The 19,983-nt window shown below is 49.6% G+C and overlaps 1 protein-coding gene across 3 annotated transcripts in view; it reads right to left on the reverse strand.

The window, feature by feature from the left end:
* SBF1 (SET binding factor 1) overlaps nt 1-19,983 on the reverse strand; it is a 99,844-nt gene that overhangs the window by 19,866 nt on the left and 59,995 nt on the right. For all 3 annotated transcript variants that reach the window (XM_067317624.1, XM_067317623.1, XM_067317622.1), the window contains exons 3-13: nt 16,205-16,342; nt 15,843-15,974; nt 12,296-12,406; nt 8,940-9,045; nt 8,199-8,331; nt 6,573-6,681; nt 5,450-5,563; nt 4,511-4,588; nt 3,849-3,962; nt 1,061-1,189; nt 636-734 (exon numbers count right to left, since the gene is read on the reverse strand). In XM_067317624.1, coding sequence (XP_067173725.1) covers nt 636-734; nt 1,061-1,189; nt 3,849-3,962; nt 4,511-4,588; nt 5,450-5,563; nt 6,573-6,681; nt 8,199-8,331; nt 8,940-9,045; nt 12,296-12,406; nt 15,843-15,974; nt 16,205-16,342 — 1,263 coding nt within the window. The remainder of the gene's footprint in view (nt 1-635; nt 735-1,060; nt 1,190-3,848; nt 3,963-4,510; nt 4,589-5,449; nt 5,564-6,572; nt 6,682-8,198; nt 8,332-8,939; nt 9,046-12,295; nt 12,407-15,842; nt 15,975-16,204; nt 16,343-19,983) is intronic.

A 19,983-nucleotide genomic window follows, 5' to 3' on the forward strand; every position in this document is an offset into this window, starting at 1 on the left:
CCTTTTCAGACCATTGGAAGTCCCATGTCTTCTCACAGGGCCTCCTTCAGCAGCAAACACTCTCCCCAGCAGCTCTTCTACCAACCCCCCAAAACCCTGCAGTACTGAAAGCAGGCTGTGCGGCTAACAGTCCCGTTCTGCTTTGCTCTCAGCAGCTGCAAGAACGGCACACTTTGGCGCTGAATACAGCAGTGAGCAAAAAGTCATTCAGGAGCTCAGGCCTGAGATGGCCAAGTGCCCAACAGGCCATAAAAAGCTTGGTGCTCCACTTTCAAAAGATCTTAGCTGGTCGTCCTCTATCAGATGACAAACACAGTGGCTGACCAGGTGCTCCAGAACAAAGGAAATGAATTGTCTGATGCTCAGACCATCTGCAAACCAGGAATCCTACTCCTGAGATATATGGGAGAGAATCACACCAGGCCACTTTTAGATCCATCAGCAGTTACCCTACCACATCTAACAGTGCAAGGCGGGACAAGCTGAAGCACCACAAGTGGTCATTCCAGCAATTGCTTACTGTAACAGAAATGAAGGGAGGACAGGCAGATCTGGGCCCTGACCCCAGGGTTCTCCCTGCCTGTATCTCCATCAGGCCAGGTCCCCCCAACTATGCTCTGGCCTTCAGGACTCACATTTTTGTAAAGTTTCTCTGCCAATTCCTTGATGTGCCGCAGTATTTTCTGCTTGTTTCCCTCTTCTGCACGCATTCGCTTCACTTCATAAGCAACGAGCTGAGAGAAGAAGGGACAAGTGAGAGGAGTAGCTGTCTGCTGCCACTGGGCATCATCTGGCCACACTGCCCACACTCTGAGCCCAAACGACACCCCAGTTTTGTCCCCAGATGCTCCCAGCCTAGGTGCAACATTGCAGCCAGGGCGTTGAGGTTGTTCCCCGCCTCAGTCCCTTGGAGGGGAAAGCAAGGGCTGACAGGAATACATCCCACAGCCATGGCTATTTACAGTGGGCTGTCAGGCTGCCAAAGGCTGAGCCAGCCAGGCAAAGACGTGCAGCACCGCCAGTCAGGGCAGGGAGGAGCCGCTCCCAAATTGCCTCTTACCTCATCGAACAGGTCAATAGAACGATATGGGGCACCCCTCTCAGTCACAAAGCCAGCGAACGCCATGCCTTCCAGCACCTTGGTGAGGAAGTCATCCTCCGTTAGCCCCCTCTGCCCGAGGAAGGCTGCCTGGAACAGGGAAGAGTGTGCACTGTCAGCAGGACGACTGTCCAGGCAACAGTTGTCCCAGCTGACGTGGTAGCATGGGTAGCATGCACTATTACCGCAATGAAGGAAGAGGACGGGAGTCAGTATGGCAGTGGAACAAAGCAGTCTCCTTCACCACCCCCACGTGCGCACAAGAACAAGATTTGTATAGAAACCTCCATTGCCCTTCTCTATCGCAATGAGACATACGTTCCAAATTTGCAGCACGATAAGCTCTGTGGCAAACAAAGTGCACTGGCTATGCAGCATTAGCCCCCTCGTGTATCCCATGGGAAGTATGAGACAAGACTGCTGCAGGCTCCTTCTAGAATCTCTGCTGAGAGGCTCATCTTGAACAATGCTTGTCCACCCAAGCGCTTGTTCCGAACATGCCTTCGAAGGAGGCTCTCACCACTGGCCACAATGGGAGCCTGAAGCGACACGTTTCTTGTGTCTACAGACAGTCTTTAGGACTTCCTCCTCAGTACAAAAGCGTGAGAACTCATCCCACATGAACGCTGCCAGCTACTACACATCACATGCCTTCACAAGGAGCTGGTGAAGAACAGCATCCTCCTCCAAAATTCCTTCAGCTGCTTGCTGGCTGTGGCAGAGGAGCATGCTGCCACAAAAGGGTACCAACATCATTAATCTACTGACATCTGCACAGCTGTGATTCTGAAGGGAACCACATGCTTATCTGCTCACCTGTGTCATTTCAGGGAAAGGGGCATTACTTCATAGTGCTCTAAAGCCTGGCAGATCATCAGGGAAGCCTCACCTAAATTGACAAGAAGCACTGCACACCCTCCGTGGTAGCACAGTCTTTAGGAACGCACAACCAAGTCACCCTTTAGAGAAAGGGGCTACACCAAAAGCAAAGCTTCCCTAATAACTCCATCTGGGCTTTGATTTCCACAGTTATTCAAGAAAGTCCAGTTCATCTACCATTTCCCTAGTTTATTAAGCTCTTCTCCAGGCGCTTGGAGGACAAGAGGAGCTAGTCAGCTACTTGATGCATAACTGCAGAATGACAATACAGCATGTGTTTTAAAGGCTGAAAAGAATATGGAGGTGCCTAGCTCTCTGTACAGAGCCATTTGTGGGCTCTGCACATAAGTGATCAAGGGAAAGTATATCATTAGCAGGGGAGAGGCAAGGAGCAGAGATATGCAGCATGCTACAAGCAATCGGAAAAACTACAATTTTGTTATTGGGCAACCCTTTAGAACCATGAGATCATAGATGTCCTAAAGATGTTGCTGTGATGAAAGCAGCTAAATGACTGAAATTCAGGCTATTTTGTACTGCATACAGCTGTGGTGTGCACGAGTTTTATGAAACGGAAGCTTGTTATGCTTTATACTTTTTATAGTGATTTTATGAAAGGGCTTTCTCTTATGTTTACTGAATGTCTATAATTTTATGGAACTACTGAACCTTCATCAGGAATAACCTTTATTGAGTATAAAAAACAGTTCAAAGCCTTTATGAACATAATGCTAATTTTAAATGTCAAACAGAAAACAGCGCACATTTTAGGGAGCACAGGAGAGCTGACGATGCACATGCGCAGGAAGCGCAGAGTGCATGCATGCTCACAGGCACCCCTCTGGCATACTTTTGCAGGTACAAGGTTTTTGCTCCCTTGAGCTTCCTGTGGGCTGGGGGTGAGGGGGTGGGAGAGACGCCATCACGTGCTTCCACAGAAGCAGCATTAAGACTTCCAGACTCTCTGTCCTCACTGACTTTGATCGTGCAATGGAGAGGATGTGACTGGAGCAGGAAGGAGAGGACTGCTGTTTTGCGGGCTCTGTGACATGGCCATGTTTAGCTGTAATGCTAGAGTCCCTCCAGCCCCTCTCCCCAGCTGTCATCTTCTCCTGCTTTAGGTTTCCTCCATGGAGTCCCAAACATTTCAAGCTTTTGTAGTCCTCTACCTGCCCCTGGACTTGCCAGCCGTTCTGGTGTGGCTGACACCCCAGGAGCTCCTGCAAAGGCAGGCCAGCCTGCTGCTGCTTTCTAGATCTTAAGAAAATACACAGCTCCAGGCCATTATGTGAGGGATACCTTCCATAAGACCAAGAAAGCTACATGACATTAGGCATGTATAATATAGTGCACCTGATTACAAACTAGCATTAAACAGGAAAATGATATCCGACCCATAAGACCTCAGGACAGTCAAGGACAAACAAGGGAGGCAGGTGAACCTGGGAGTGACGCAGGAGAGGTCACCTGCTAGAAGCACAGAACTTTATCTCTATTTCTAGATATAGCTGTTTTTATGCAAACCTTTTCACAGATTACATCATTCCAACTTTAGCTTAATCCAGTTGGAAAAGGATTATTCCACAGACACATAGAACAATTTGAGAAAAGAATTCTGTTTCATGGACACGAGGCCTTACAAGCAGAAAGAACAGAGTCACTGTAGAAACACTTTCCCTGCCCTCCTGTGTTGGCCAAGCCACAGAAGCTTCCTCCCCTTCTCCATCACACTGCTCCTAGCAGTAGTTGTTTTTTCCCTAGATGCTCTGCCTCCCCAAGCATGGATCAGAACCAGACTGGCTGATCTGGAGTGTCCAGAAGTGCCTGCCAGCCCATACACACACATGTGCCTGTGTGTCAGGAGCCTTACCTTATGGAATCGGATGACTGGCTCAGGATGGATGCGGATGATGTGCAGACACCAACGATAGCCCTGAAGAAGCTGTGCAAACAAGCGGAGGAAGACAGCCCGGATCTCCTTATCCTGCAAATAGGGAAGGACAGCACGATCAGGCACAGAGTGGTGCATCTGCTGAACAGAGCAGCAAACCCAGCAGAGAAATTCCAGGGGAAAAAGGATATGGCAGACTGGAATCACTGTGCTGTTTCCTCTTCACAGCATCCCTTACATTGCACACAGAGGAGAAAGGTTCTTTCATGGCCCAGAGCTGCCATGAGTTTTGCTGAAGTGCCCAAATGGTAGGTATCAACTTCCAGTTCCTGTTCCAGCATGGAAGTAAAACAGGCAACCCCCTGTCCACAGAGCAACTATTGAAATGGCACCGCTGGCTTCCAGGCCAGAATATAAATTGGAGCTGTGGCCTCATTGTCTTGGGAGTAATGTGTTGTGCCTCTTAACCCTGGAGAGTAAGAAATACCTGAGACGGAGAAAAGCTTGAAATCTCGGCTGTCCGCTCCACGCCCAAGAAACAGGGTGTCCAGCAGAAACGGCAGCCCTCCTAGGGGAAGTTCTCCCAATCCCTCCCCTAGAAGCACACTCCTATTTGTCGTCTTCTCCCTGCTCCCACTCACCTGCATTTTGAGAGAAGAGGCAGAAACTGTTGAAGGGGGGAATGCGAGATCTGCCACCTCCAACTCTGGGTCCAACACCTGCACAGACAAGGCACAAAGCATGCTCAGACCTTGGCCCAGGGGGATCTCTATGTTCACAGGAGGAAGAAGTGAAGAAGCATTCTCCAGAAACACAACAGGGCCCAAAGATAAGGTCCGAGAGGCTTAGAAACAAAACCTAGAGGATTGAGCTAGAACCACCAGATACCATACTCCTAAAACACTCTCTACCATGCAAGGGAATCATCAAGGCTTGACTTCTCTCCATGAATCCTAGTGGCACAGAGAGCCCCAGAAAGAACAGCTCAGTGTGCTTCAGGGCAACTTGAAAGCCAAGAGCCTCTCCATCTGTATGTCATTCTGTCACAGCTGGGGAAACGTGTATCATACAAGGGCTAAGAGCTCAGCATTCAAAAGCACAGCAAGGCAGTGACCCCAGGGGTCACAAGTGTGACAAGAACCCCCCCACACACACCCCAACTTGCCACAGCCATGGGGAAGAAGCTCTCTAAGGCATACAGCAATTTGTTCAGTTTTGCTGTCCCAGGCGCGCACTCACATGGCTAGCAGCCTCTGGGAATATACTAGCAGCCGGAAGAGCGGCTTCAGGGCTGCAGCTGCTTCCTGTCCAAAGACTGGGAGCCAGCCACCTGATTCCCAGAAACCTTTGGCAGAAGCGGCACTCGTCCCCAGCACCGTTGTGTGCCAGAGGCCATCAGGGTCATGCATGGTCTCACGTGACATGGTCAGGACTCTGAGACATGGATCTTTGCTCTCACAGGGGGTCCCTAACTCCACTGTGACTGTCAAGTTGTCCTATTCACAGCTGCCCTCTGAAACATGGGTCAGTTCCTGAGGTGTTCACACTCTGCAGACATGGGGAAGAGCTGCAGCACTTACCATGGAGAGGGCTTCCCGGGTCTGTTGGAGCAGAGGTTCAGGGAGTAGGGAGATATGTACACACTCGGGGACATTCACTGTCCCACCATCCAGGTCTGCGATAACAACATCCAGCTGAAAATGGCAGAACAGGCATGAGAAACGGCCAGGCTTTCTGAAACACCCTCTCTACCACCTCCTGGCTGGGCAACTGAAAACTAGGCAAGGGGGATAAGCCCAATTTAGGAGAGGAGATTTGGACAGCAGTAGTCTCTTCTCCACCTTTTGTCAGCTCAGAGCATTCTAGTCCTTGATAGTTATTTTCTCTTATCGACTGTCATCATATCCAAACATTTGTTAATACACAAGCTATGGAGGAATTCCATCACTCTGCAGGGAAGGCAGCAAGTTGCGTAAGAGCCCACTACAATGCCTCACAGAGGAATCCAGAGGCAAGCCAGTACATCTGACTGAAAGAGGAGCAGAGGGAATGAAAATCTGGCAGTAAGAGAGACGCTCTCAGGTTTGTGCAGAGGGAGAAGGCCATCGGACCTATTGTGATTTTTTGGAATAAGATTTGTCTCTCAGGTGAGAAGTAAACACAGCACTTCATCAGATTGTGAGAGAGATCTCAAGGAGAAAAACCGAACACCAATGCCAGATCCAAAACTTAAACCATCCTGCTTAATCAAAATTGCATTTTTCGATTTGGGCAGAAGGCTGCACATTAGCTTGCTTTAGTTTAGATCAGACTCATCATGCTTTGATTCAGTTCAGTTTCTAAACTGAAGTCTGTAATACTCAAGTGCCAACACAGCCTCTTGGACCAAAATCACTAGCTGAGTTTCAAAATCAAATCCTTGGTTAACCCCAGCCGCTCCTATGTAGACACTGTAGACCTAAAACCTGACAAAGCAGAACCCTAGCCAACCTCGCTTGGCTTGCGTGGCATGTCTGGATTGCAGCCTGAGGTGACTGGCCTGAACAAGCACACCGTGTGCAAGTTGGGTGTGTTTAGCCTAGTGCCCCAGGCCCCTTTTAGGGGCAAAGCTCTCTGTCCTAAGACTGTTGGCACATGACCCCTGCTTTATCCTCTGGACCATTCTTGCTCCTAGCACACAGGACGGGGTAGACAGAGCCTCACCAGTTCCTGGGTCTCCGACTGGAAGATGGAGTGGACTCCGATGATGAAGGGTGTTGGTGTACTTAGTACCTCAAGGAGCTGTGCAGGCAAGATGGGCACGTACGTGAAACTGTAACCAAAGAAGAGCATCACTGCAGCCAACTGAGTCCTGCTCTACCCAACTGCTGTTTCCAATACCCAACCTTCCCTGCTGAATGGAGCCTACCACTAAGCCTGCTGAATATGCAGTGCTCTCTCTCTGCTGCAAACAGCACCGGCCATTGTTCCAGAACTAGCTTTAAACGCTAGGAAGAGAAGGAACAGCAAACAAGTCAGCCCTGAACCCCAGCCTTGGCTCCTTCCAAGGGTCAACTGACGATCCCCCATAGTGAGGAGGAAGGTTGGGGGTGACTATGTTCTTAAGAGAGCAGGCTTTCAACCATCACTGTCAGCCCTCAAGACAATACGTGTCTCACAGCTCTGCAAGGTTTCTGGGTACTTACAGACACCAACCATGATCATACCCTGGCCCTGGAGTTATACTAGAAGTCTGAGCAAGGGAAAGATTTTCAGCAGTTTAATTCCAAAAGAAAGCTTTCTTTGGAACACAAATAGCCTTTCTGCAGCCTGAGGGTACGGCAGACCAGCATGGAAACAGTGTGACAGGAGCTGACAGCAACAATGGCTTGTCTATCTCAACTGTCCTACTTGGGAGACGTGCAAACAGCTCCAGTAGTGACCAGTATACAAGCTGGAGCCCCCCATCCCTGGCTGAGCCCCGCTGGTCAACAGCATCAACACCTCCTCCAGGATGGGGTGAGCAGGCTGCCAGCCATCCTGAAGGAGTCACTGTGGTGGCTTGGCCACCATCACGGACCCATTAACAAAAGCCCTGTATGCATAGGCCTCTTTCGAGGGAGGACAGAATTTGCAAACAGCGGTTTCTGGAATCCTCCCAGTTTCCAGCACCCCATTCAGTTAGACTTCATGCCTGAGGCTGGCACTGAAGACTTCCAGCGGAAACTGTGTACTGAGGCTCTGTGTTCTGCCCAGGCTGCAATGGGGAGGAGAAAGAAGGGAAAGGGGACAGATTCTGAAGAGCTAAACATCTCTGGCCTCTTCCAAACACATGATGGAGCGATCTGCAAGACCAGACCCCACCAGCCTGACATGCCTGCCTGCCTCCCTCCCTAAAGAGTTGTAACAGCTGGGAGTAATTCATGCCAGCAGCAACTTGAGCTAAAAAAGACACTGCCAGTAATGCCTCATGCCCTACTTCCGATTGCTAGAGCCCAGATTTTACCCTAGAAAAGAAGGAGGCAAGGAGAGGAAGGTTCAATACTCCTTTGCTGCTGTGGATATATTCCAGAATTTCACTGCTGTACAAGCCAAAGGGCTTCAGGAAAGGAGCTTTCAGCACAGCCAGAGAAAGTGTCCTTCAGGGTGCCATAATGCTGCATTCACCTGCCCCTTTACTGGCAGTGCCCAAAATGCAGTTATCAGCCATATTAGCTAGGACATAATAAGGGCATGAAGCAAGGAGAAGGCAACACAAATACAGGCTTGACTGGTAGTTGCATCCCTAGCTGGCTCCTAGCTTTGCTGTTTGCTATCCAAGGGGTTGAGGGAATGGTGGTGTTCCCTCACCTGTACTTGAGGGGGAACATAAGTGCAAGTAGAGCCCGGCAGGCATCAGTGAGCCTCTGGTAACTGCTGGAGAGAAACAGGATCTTGTGTTCAGTAAGCGCTGCACAGAAGAGATACAGCACATTGGTGATCCCTGGAGAGAAAGGGCAGAGAACAGCACTCAAAAAAAGAGGGTACCTGTCATGCACCCAACCAGAGATCCGCCCAAACCCCACCCTTGGTTGGATCCCACTCCAGCAACAACCCCAGTCCTCTTTGACTCTCTGTCTCCACATTCTGCATAATAAAGGAGTTCAATATCCTGCCAGAGAGCAACTTCTGGGTTGTTCAAGAACTTGTCCCCCCAAGGAAGCCCCTCTTTTTCAAAAGAGGTTCAAGAGCTTTGCTGAAGCTGCAAATATCCTTTAATCAGAAGGCACGAAGACAACTGCAACACCCATCTCTGCACTCATTCTTGCCAGTCAGGCATCTCGGCTGTTTCTCATGAGACCTAGCCACACCTCTGCTCTGGAGCCAGAGGAGAGCTGCCAGTCTCCCCTGCCTTCCTGGGAAAGGGAAGGCAAAGCAAGGCTAGGGGAGGGGTTCAGTGTGCTGTGGTTGCAGCTGGAACAAAGCCCTAAACTGACAATCCAAGCTCAGGAGCATGGTGGGAAACTATGTGCAGGGAACACTAACCCAGAAGTTGGCCTGCTGGTTTTGGCACCTGACCTGATGAGAAGGAGGTGGGGGAAAAAGTCTCACCAAGCTGCCGGAAGAGCAGGGCCACGCTGCAGCTGCTGACAGGAAGCGAGTCATTGATGGGTGTCTGGATCACCTGCCTGTCCCCTGCTCCTAGAGAGATTGTCCTCTGCAAGAGACAAGACACAGACATGATCATTGGGATTCCACCCAAACAATGGGCGGGTGCAAGCACAGAGAGCGAGCCAGCTCCCCTGCTACTTCTCCAAGCCAGGAGCAGCCAGAATCCTCTCTGATGCAGAGGACCAGGGATATACCATGACCTCAGCACAACCCTCCTATGGAATGACACAGCCTACCATGGCACACTGTCTCACAGCAACACGGTTGGAGCACGATTTCTCCAGGAAGAGGGAAGAGCTCCCTGCAAGTAGGCTGACACACATCCCATGCTTGACTTGGGACCATGTGCACAGTTCAGACTAAGGGAAGGAATTAATCCTGCTGAAACAACAAAGTAGTCCCAGCCATCATGAGCAACTCCTTGGTGACTGGCAGGAAGAACACAGCAGTGAGAAACCTGTACTATAATACAGCACATGAGGACTCTCTAGGACCTCAAAACCAGAGAGGAACAGTTTGCCTGTGCCATACCCAGCCAGCAGAGCCAGGTAAACGGAGCAGCACCAGTTTTGCCACCAGCTCTCTGCAGCTTCTCAGGTTAGACAGTGCTTCATTCAAGTACAGCGTGAACAGGCACCATCTGGCTCCTGGCTGGGGATAGACAGACTGGGCACAGCCTTATTTCCTCCGTGCTACCATTTTTTTTAAAAACCTAAGCTCATTCTAAAGCCTCACGTCCTCATCCTCTCTCTACTGTAGAGGCCAGGGCAGTCTCAGATTACTGACCCTATTCTCATATCTCTACACTTCTCTATGGAAAACACTCCATTGGAATAGAAGGTTTTGCCAGGCAATCCACTTCCTTGCTCAGCCCCCTGCAGGCAAGAAGAGCTCCACCTCATGCCACTGCAACAATCTAGAACTTTACTTCTAGAAGCTTTCTTTTGGGCAGAAGAGAACACCCCTAGCCTGATCTTTGAGAATGCCAGCAGACTGCTTTTTCACAATCCCCTGGAGAACACACAGTGAAGCAAACAGAGCATGGCCATTTTGCTGCAGTGCAGGAACATATCCCCCCCTCCTCCCACAGCCCATATGCACGTTCCCTTTTCACAGCAATGCAACACACAAAGCCACGCAGACACCCAAGGGTGCTTTAACTCAGATGACCGGTGGCCAGGCCTCCCATTCCCAGGGGTGAGGAAATGACTCTGCTCCACTAGCTGCAGGTGCTGCAGCATGTGCAACCCTTGAGCCTTCTCAAAAAAAAAAAAGGGGGCTACTAATGAGGAGAGAGACCCAACGAAAGAAAAGGTGTGCGTACCACTGCTTCGTCGTCCGTGTCAGGCTGAGATAGAGACAGACAGAGATAGCACAATCAGTTAGAAACACACAAACACAGCTAGACAACAGGGAAAACACACACACACAAGCCAACAATGAGCAGGGACCAGCACTCTCAGAGGAGGAGAGGGGCAAACAGACAAGCAAAAGCAGTAACTGCTACACTGAAAAAGAGCTTTTTGGACACAGCAGGAGAACAGGTAAAGCAAAGGAAGGGAAGCGCCACCAACAAACTGTCCTTCCTGTAGCACACTACTAGTTCCCATAGCACAGATCCTGCAAGAACTGGGAGGTAACAAATGACTGTGCCAAAAAATGGTCACTGAGCCAGAGCAGCTTGAAAAGTCTCCCTGGTCTGAACAGTCTCTCTTCTTCTTTACTGCTGTTTACATGTTCCACCTAGGAAGGACCAGATGGAGTCAGACAGATCTGGGCAGATCCTGCAAGAGAGCTGTTCCTCTTCCCTCAGTCAGAGCAAACCCAGGATGCCTGGCATACAGTCACAGCTTCACAGGTTTGAACAGCACCTTGCTTTCTTCTCTGAAAGACTCATCTGTGACTGGCATATAACCCTCTCCTGCAAATAAAAGGCCCACTGCTGGACCCTCCCAGGACTTGCATTATTAGAGGAAGCGCCAAACTTACAGCAAGCCACGAAGCCAGCTTGAAGGGTATCATTTCTGCTGAGCAGAAAGCACCTCTTCAAGAAACCTGCCCTGATACACATGTTCAAGACAGCAGTCCTCCCCTTGGTGCCAGGGACCTCAGTGGCAGAAGAAACCTTCTCAGTCTCTAGGCACCAAGAAACCACAGTGCTGCCCACAGCCTTGCAAAGGCTCTTTCACTTGGGTGTGGCTTGGATGTGAAAAAAAATAGATGGTATTTTGTGCTGAGGGAATCGGAGCTCAGCTCACAGTGAAGCCACTGCAAGGGACAAGTGCCCTATCAACAGTCATTTTCCAGGTGTTAGCATAGCATAAGAGCTCCAGGGATTAAACTGTCTCTGAATACTTCCTGCCAGAGGGTCCAGCTGGGCTCTCTCCACTTCTGTCATCTCCAAGCCAGTTTCAATTAGCCCCTTCTTACCCATCTGCTGCTCACATAAGTGGGACTGCAGCCCAGCTGGCCTTCCTAGAGCAGGAGGAAGAGTGCTACAAGGAACACATGATTCAGGATAAAAACAGGAGGGTTTTTTTTTATGGTCTCACTTCTGGGCGCAAGCAAGGCTGTTGCTCCTCAAACCCTGTCTAAACAACCAGAGATGCTGGCCACACACATGCACAAGTCAGTGGTTCGAGGAGAGTGTTCCAGGCTGCTCATCTAGCAAACATTAGCCTTGCTTGGCCTGTCTCCCTAGAGCTGACTCGTCCCAGCTCTCACAGATGGCCTGTGACCACTTGGCTCTGGAGTAGCTCTCCATGCAATCAGACAGGCCTGAATGGAGGAGCAAGACCTCCCTGATGCAGGAATGTCCAAAGACCATGGCAATTGTTTGCACAGACCCATCTGTGAATACGCAAGCCAGCTGGTGGTCAAGCCATCCAGTACTCCCTCCTGAAGGGAGCAAGGAGCCAAAAGAAGGCTGCCTCATCAAGGCAAGTTGTAGCTAAGCAAAGCAGCAAGATCTTCTCAGCTGATCCAAGAGCTGAGCTGCTCCAGATCACAAAGGTTTGCTGTTCCTACTCTTAAGCACTTGCGAAGGCACTGCCTGCACTAGACAAGCACTTGCCAGTAGCAGTGCACTGCAGCAGCTCCTCAGTAGCCAGTGCTCTGAGCCAGATTCTGCCCACAAGCCAAATCAGCCTTACTCAGCTCACCCCAGCACAGCAGAACTAGAATAAAGCTGAAAGAAACATCTTTGCTTTGACACACCCAGGTTTGTTGGAGCTGCTAAAGTCTTGCTTGAAGCAGAAGCAAGGAGAGATAAGAGAGGAACTGGGCAGGCTACCCACCTGAGCTCCCCCTGTGATGGGGATGGTGCACGTCAGGAGATTCCCAATGACATTCTCCAGGGACACACTCAGTCCATCCACATAGATGGTGTAGATCAAACCAAGGCTGTTCTGGAGAGGCAAGCAGAGCACAGTTGAGCATCACAGCAAGAAGCAGATACGTGTAGGTGCAGCTGGGAAGGCCCATCAATTTGGAACAGCGTCACATGGAGGGGCTTTAAGTGTTTCTCTCCAAACAGAAACACACCCTGTGACAGCCAGTTCTTGGGTGCAGTGCTTCAGGTCTTCCCTCTTGAACTTTTCACAACCAGTCTCTCATCAACAGCAACAGGACATTTAGCATGTGCTCCATTTGCTACCAGCCACCAGCACCTTCTCATTCTAGCACTGATACCACCTGAGACATTCCCAGATGTACCAGACTATCACAGTATCCAACAGGCTGCCATTCAGCATGAACAGATTGGAAAGATTTCAAAAGCTCCATTGGCAGAGGTAACTGAATACAGCTAGACTTCTCCAGCATCCCCTAAGTACTCCCAGTCCCTGCAGATTTACATCAAGTCTCACTGAAAACTCTGAACAATGGATGGGAAGAAGTCCCAGTTCTACTCTGAGGGCTTTTTGAGACACCCTGGCCATGCCCTGCTCTTCTTGCTGTCTGCCCACCAGGTGTACTTGGAAGGCAAGATCAGACCAGCACAGAAGAAATTAAATTTAAGTGTAAAAACATGGGGAGGTGCTGTCCTTTGCTGGGACGTGAAAAAGCTACTACAATACACAGGATGAATGAGGAATTTGTGTTCAAAGCACCTTTCATCTTTTCTAAACCCTCTCCCCATGCCAGCGACCAGAGAAACAACACAGATACTGAGGCTTTGGAGAGAACAAGCCAGGCAGGCTACTGTATGCCAGAATAACCAAGAGAAAAGCAAGCTCACACCGCTGCATGTCCATGAACACATGCTGCTTGGTCTAGGCACTCAGTGAGGGAGGCAGAGATCATGGCTTGAGGGAAGGTGCACTCTAGCCAGGTCCCAAATGGAAGATCTGGTGTAGCTTGCCTCTCTTCCTTGAGCACTGAAGACTGTTCCAGTTTCAGGAGGAGGCATGGCATATATGGCCTAACATCTGCTTGCCAGGGGTGAATACTCTTGGTCTAATGTACATGCAGCCTAATCTCATCTTGAATAAAAGCCATTCTCTCAGTCCAGCATCATGCTGACCAAGAGGATGAACAGGTCTAGGTCTTGGGCTATACACAGACTAATCAGAAAAGAAAAAGAACCAGAACAACATGAGACTTATGCTGGGGAAGCAACAGGCTGCACTCCAGACCATGAGGCAGAGTTTTCACCCATTACGCTTTTGCTGCAATTTGAGCAACAAACACAGCTTAACAGGCAAGCATCCCATCTCTTGCGGCAATCTGAACCTGAAAACAGGGGTGTTTCTGCTTTCCTCAAGCAGTTCAGAAGTGTGTGGCATCCATTTCTATGGAATAAATGATCCAGCTTCCACAGCTGCCAAGGTCAGAGACCTTCTTAAGGCCTCCTAGTGAAATTTCTTATCTTCTGATCACAGCTAAAGGGGGGAATAATGCAAGGCCCAAACCAACACAAGTCTAGTACTCTTATCACTAATCTGCTCCAAAAAATCACTAAGCTGAGTAATTCAAGCAGCTAAGCAATGAAATCATGCAGCCAAATGAGCAATGCAAACATTACTCAGCCTCCTAATAAAAACAGCCAGGGAAAGAGAGTGGTCAGGTACACAAAGGCTGAAAGATGCTGGGAACCACTTCAATGAAGTCTCCAAGGGGAAAACCCTTGCAGGAAATGTCTCTCTTTTACAACATGTCAGCCAACACACTTTCAATCCAAAGACATACCCAAGTGTCGCATGCTTTTGCCCAGTAGGACAGTGGCAGTCACTGTAGCCTGGCTGATAATGATCTTGGCCTCCCCTCACAGACTCCAGAAAACGTACAGCTCCAGAGAACCCACACTTTAGAGAATTTCAGCTCCGCAGAAGGCAAGACATGGCAAACCCCATCCCACTTGAGAAGATTGTATGATGCAACTGTTTACAACAAGGGAAACGGACTTGATGATCCAGACTCATTTCCGTTCTTATACTCCTTTCTATCTTGGTCTTACTGCTCTGGCTTGCTGTAAAGAAGTTGCTGTTTTAACATTACCTGATTTATCCTCTCAGTCAAAATAGGCTTGATTTGTGCACAACTTTCCCAGTAAAATACCTAAGGTCTTCCCTTACAGGGCACGAACACAACTTGCTGCTTCCAGTGTTCATAAGTCTTCAACTTTCAGGTTGGACAAAAGTCACAGACATTATTAACAGAGAGCTCAGGCATCTATCCCAGGCAAGCAATGCATTTCTAAACATATCGTATCAGGAGCAGGGGGGGTCCAAGAGCATGTTAATGAGAACAGCCTAGAAACACTGCAATTCCCTGAACAGTCTGCAAGTCCCAGTGCTGTTGGAAAGGACAGTTTAGCCTAAAGCCTCATAAGTCTTTTCAGTTAGAGTCTCTCTAGTCTTATACTTACTTGGCTTGAGTTAGAACACAACAATGCATGTGCTGAGCAACATGTGACACTGAAGGCAGAAGTTTTTGTCTGAAGCAGCTCTAGGCAAGAGAATGGAGGGGTTCTTTTTTTCTTCTTTTTTTTCCCCTATCATTTATTAATGTCTTGAGTGGGCTGTGACTCAACACTGACAAAATAACATGTGCTCCCATTCACAGAGTAGGCCTGTGTGCAAGAGGGTCAAGATTGGGGCAGCTACCCAGAAGCGACATCCTGGTAGCGGGAGGGAAAAAAGAAGGACACAGCCTAGCCTGATGGAAACTGTTAGCTTCCTACAAGCCCAGTATCTGGGTGATGGGGCAACCTGGCAGCGAGTCCACTGTAAACGCCAGATGGATTCTGCATTTGGACCAAGAGCTCAAACCAAGAACACCAATAATGCAGCTAGTCCACTCACGCTTGAGGACCATGCCCACATCACACCTGCTCCAGCTGGACAGCTGCTGACACAATATGCACATAGGCAGAGTTTTGTCAACAAGCCAGCTTGAAGCCTGTGCCTTCCAAAACCTTCTACAGACACATAATGGAGCAAGTTTGAAGAATATAAAGATGGCAAAGATAAAGAACAGGCTGTTCTTCATGTTTTTTATACTAACAAAATCAGGTCAAGGCCACCGGCTGCCTGGTGTGGGTCAGTCCTTGGTTTGCTGTTCTGCAGCCAGACGGTTCAGGTTTAGTGTGCAGTTGTTGACACTAACTCATACAGCCCTCAACAGCTGGACTGGAACGCAAAGACCAGGTTGGGGACAGACCTGTTTTCACACAAGATGCTGCTGCCAGTGTGCTCTTACAGTTCATATTCCTGGAAGTGGAATAATTGGCTCCTGGTTGTTCCCAGAACCAAAGGTCTTCACTCATGCAACTCTCCTCCACCTCCCCCGAGTATAGGTTCTGCTCCTCCTCTCTCCCAAAGCAGCAGTGCATTTCAGACTTACCCGGAACACATCAGCATGGTCCAGCCGTGACACCAACACCAAGCTTTTGGGAGCAAAGAGCTGTGCAGGTTGAATGGGAGATGACGACTCTTCTTCCTCCTCCCCCTCACCATTCCTCGAGTGGCTCTGAGGCTAGGGAAGGACAGTCCAGCCACGCATCAGGGTTAGCAAAATGATACACTTTTCCCTCCTCCCAAACTTCTGACTGACATTAGGGCCTAGGATTCCTCCAACAAGGGGAAACCAGGAAGAACTGGCCAAAGCAGAAGGTAACCGGATGCTTCCTAATGAGTTTTGCCGACTGCCCTTCTCCCATATGCTTTTCACAGACACTCCCCACTACATCTGGCAGCCTACAATACCTGTGCACTCTCGACGGCCTCCCAGAAAGTGAAGCAGGCACAGTAATGCCGTTCCGAGTTGATGTCTGTCAGTACAGCGACGAAGAAGGTGGGGGGATTCCTTTCTGTGAAGAGCTGCCAACCGCTGGGCTGGCAGAACTGCAAGAGACAACAGGGGGCTGCGATCAGACGGAGCAGGCCAAAGGAGCTGCTGACCGCCCCCTTTCCCTCCCCTTCGTTCCCCCGTAGCAGTTAGGTGGCAGGTGCCAAGAGCTCTGATGGGCTTGCGAATGTACAAACAAACCACCAGCCTACTGACTCCTGGGGGCAGGGAGCTCGGTTCCGTAACACATCCCCACCACCCTAACGATTGCAGGATACATAGGGAAATACGGCTCTGCAGTCTTCACCTGTGTTCACTGCAGCAGCCACAGTCCAGGAGGAAGCACTGGCCAGAATCTCCCTTCTGCCACTGTAGAAGGACACTGAACAAGCACCTTCACCTCCTCTCACTAGGGAGAGCAGCAGCTCTTCGGAGAGCCTCCCAACCAGGAGGAAGGAAGACGGGATGCCCTGGCCGAGCAGAGGCACCTGCTACCATTCTGCATTCCTACACCTGTCTGCAGAGAACTGCAAGTGCTCGACTGGCCACAAGGGCCACGAAGAGCTGATCTGCGGCTTGGAAGCAGCACAAGATCCAGGGGGTGCAGCTATTTCTCGCAGGCACTGAAGCCTGCCCTTAACTGAACCAGGCTGCGTAAACAGAAGCAGACTCCCTCTTCCCTACAAGGTCTATGCAACCTATTCAAGGTGCTGGGCAGCTGCACGCAGGCACAAACAGCTGAAAGAAAAGATGATTCTTTTCCAGGCCTCTCCTGTCCGGAAGCTGCTAGGCACAGAGGTAAGCTCCCCCGGGGGCAGCAGTCCGCTGGAAAACACCCAGCCTGCACTGCATGAACACCTCACTTCAGACCAAGCTCTGAACACACAGTTTTATTGGTTTCTGGGGACTTTCCAGACACTCTTATAGGCCCAGTGGGTAATCTCAGCCAGCAGTCTTAGAACTCTCCCTGGGCCTTCAGATGTCAAGGGATTTTTCTCTACTTCCTCTCCTCAACATCTGCATTTGGCTGGTGAGCCCTATGGAAAATTACCAATATTTTGGGGACCTTATTGAAACTGTGTTCCTCAGCATGGAACAGGGTAGCTCAGAAGCACCCTTCTGTGGCCCTGGTCTGATGAATTCTGAAGTCAGGGTAACTTCAGCAAAACAGAGGCCAGGAATAAGAAAGTAACGGGGCTAGACTGCATGCCCTATGCTCACACTCTCTAAGTATATACACACATTGTGCTACATACATCCCCCTCTTCTTTCTTACGTAATTTTAGGGTAGTCATGACTGTAATAGTTAGGAACCAGTCCCAGTGCAAGAGCTCTATTTTTTCTAGCTGCCCAGATATCACGGCAGTAAGGAGGTGAGGCAAAAAGACTCATGCAGCTGCTTTCCAGATTCTGCCACGTCCCCATAAACCTGCATCCTAGGGCCTCTCCTTCCTGCTGTCATTTCCAAAGCGAGCTTCCTCTTACCTAGCTTCCCTATCAGCATGCACAGGGAAGATATGGCTCACCAGTTATCGGGTTAAGTACACAGCGTCATTCTCCCAACAAGAGAATGCCATTCCTTATTGGGCTCGGCCACGAACCTTCCAGCGCAGCTCATGGCTCTACGCAAGCATTTCCTGGACACTACAGAAACAACAAGACCAAAACACACCACGGCTAGCTACCCTCGAGGAGTTTGCTGTGGGGTCCCACTCAGCACTCCCCCCATTACAGCATCCCGCTAGACTAGGATATGCTAGACAACTGCGGTGGTTTAAGCTCTTCCCTGCAGAGGCAGAACTACTTATAAGCCAGCTCTTTTACTGATGTCAGGTGTCAAGCATGCTCATCCAGTGGCCAAAGAAACCCCCCGGCAGGGAAGGGGAAGCAGGAGCACGTCACCACTCCCTGACGGACACGGCCTCTGCTCCATTCCCGGAGGTAATACTGCCCACTGCCCTTGCACCTGCCTTCCGTGCCAGGGAATCTCTGCCTCGTTCCAAAGGCGACTACTATAACACACAATGCACAATTGTTGAACAGGCTTAGAGAAACAATGGCACGACAGGGCACCGGCACATGAACACACCTGCAGCTCTTGGCTCACGGTTACAGCTCTGCTCAGGCCAAGGCACGGCTCAGCCATCTTCTTCCCCAGAAGCACAAGCTCAGCATGGGCCGCTGGAGCCCACAACTCAGTCCCACCATGGGAGATGCACAGTATTCCTGAACCCACCTGGACTCCAAGCAACAAACTATTTTGGGACTATAACAAACTATCTTCTTCCTAAGAACACTAGGAAACAGCAGGATAAGAATCCAGCTTTCTAAAACTAGCACCTTCTGACAGCACGAGTCACTTCAAACAGTAGCAGCCTACACCATGTATCAGGTCATGCCACTGGGGTACGCAACTACGCCCCAGAGTCTCTTGCAGCCCAGTTTAAGTGCGCTCAATGTTCCTCAGCTAATTAGCCCAACAGAAATCAACATAAAGCAGCCACGTATCCTTAAAGCAGCAGGCACGCAGATGCTTAACTTGCATAACTGTTGCCTCATTCCAAGCTAGATCCTTTAGAAAGGACAAACACAGTGATTCAACATCCTGCATGAAAAAGGTGAGAGGTTATTTGATGGTTAGAAAAACAGTGTCTCTCAGAATCAGCCTGACTGTGACCGAGTGGGGGTAATGTGGAGTTCTGCAACACTGAAAATGCCACAGTTAAAGGGAGAGAAAACTACAGGCCTCCACCAAGTAAAATTCAAGATCTCTGGATGTGCACATGCAAGAGGCAAGCTCTTCACTCCATGCCTTGTCTAAATTTGGATCCATGTTGGAAGAATGCTGACCCTGTATTCATTTCCCCTACCATTTAGCCAGACACAGCGTTTCCCAGCACCGTTTCTGACCTTCAGTGCTATATGAACACAAAACCTGTGTTAACACAGTGACAACCATGCAATAACATTACACACTTCTGGGGTTCCACTCAGTTCTTCAGATGTGCTGGAGCTACTTTGCACAGCAAGCGCTTCAGTAGAGTCAGTCTCTGCTTGCAATCCAACTTAACACTGCTGGATGCACGGGAAGAAGAAGAGTGAGTTTTAGAAAAGCAGAAGAGAAGAGTCTCACTTCTAAAGCGAGGGTGGTGTTAATGGAAGTGACTGACCTTAACGGATTTATTGTATCTCCCTACAAACATTCTTGGATACCCAAGCTGGGCAGCACCTAAGCCTCTCTGGTGCAACAGCCCCTCTTTTACTTAGAAAGATAGCGCAGGAAGCCGGAGCGGTGTACTAGGCTATGCAGACACTGCCTAGAGCAGCAGGAACCAGTTTTAGCAACAAAAACGTCCTCTCATGGCAATGTGTGTACGCCTGTCTGGCAAGCCTTGTTTTCCACAACACCGCACTGATCAGCACTGCTTTTCCATCTTTTATTCTTCACCAGTCACATTCCTTATAAACCTTTGCCAAGTTTGCAAGGATCAATTTCAGGGCATCCTGCTATGATGACTCAAGACATCCTATTGATTATTTTAATCCACAGAATGTTAGGAAAGGGCAGGGCCTCCAAAATCCTGCAGCATTCTTATGCAGAGCCTGGGAAGACACATGGGGCCACCACTCACGAACTTCCCACTAGATTAGAAGCAGTCTGCTCCATTTCTTATCAAACCTCGCACAGAAGTGTGAC

Source organism: Apteryx mantelli, chromosome 1, assembly GCF_036417845.1.
Source record: "Apteryx mantelli isolate bAptMan1 chromosome 1, bAptMan1.hap1, whole genome shotgun sequence".
NCBI lineage: Eukaryota > Metazoa > Chordata > Aves > Apterygiformes > Apterygidae > Apteryx > Apteryx mantelli.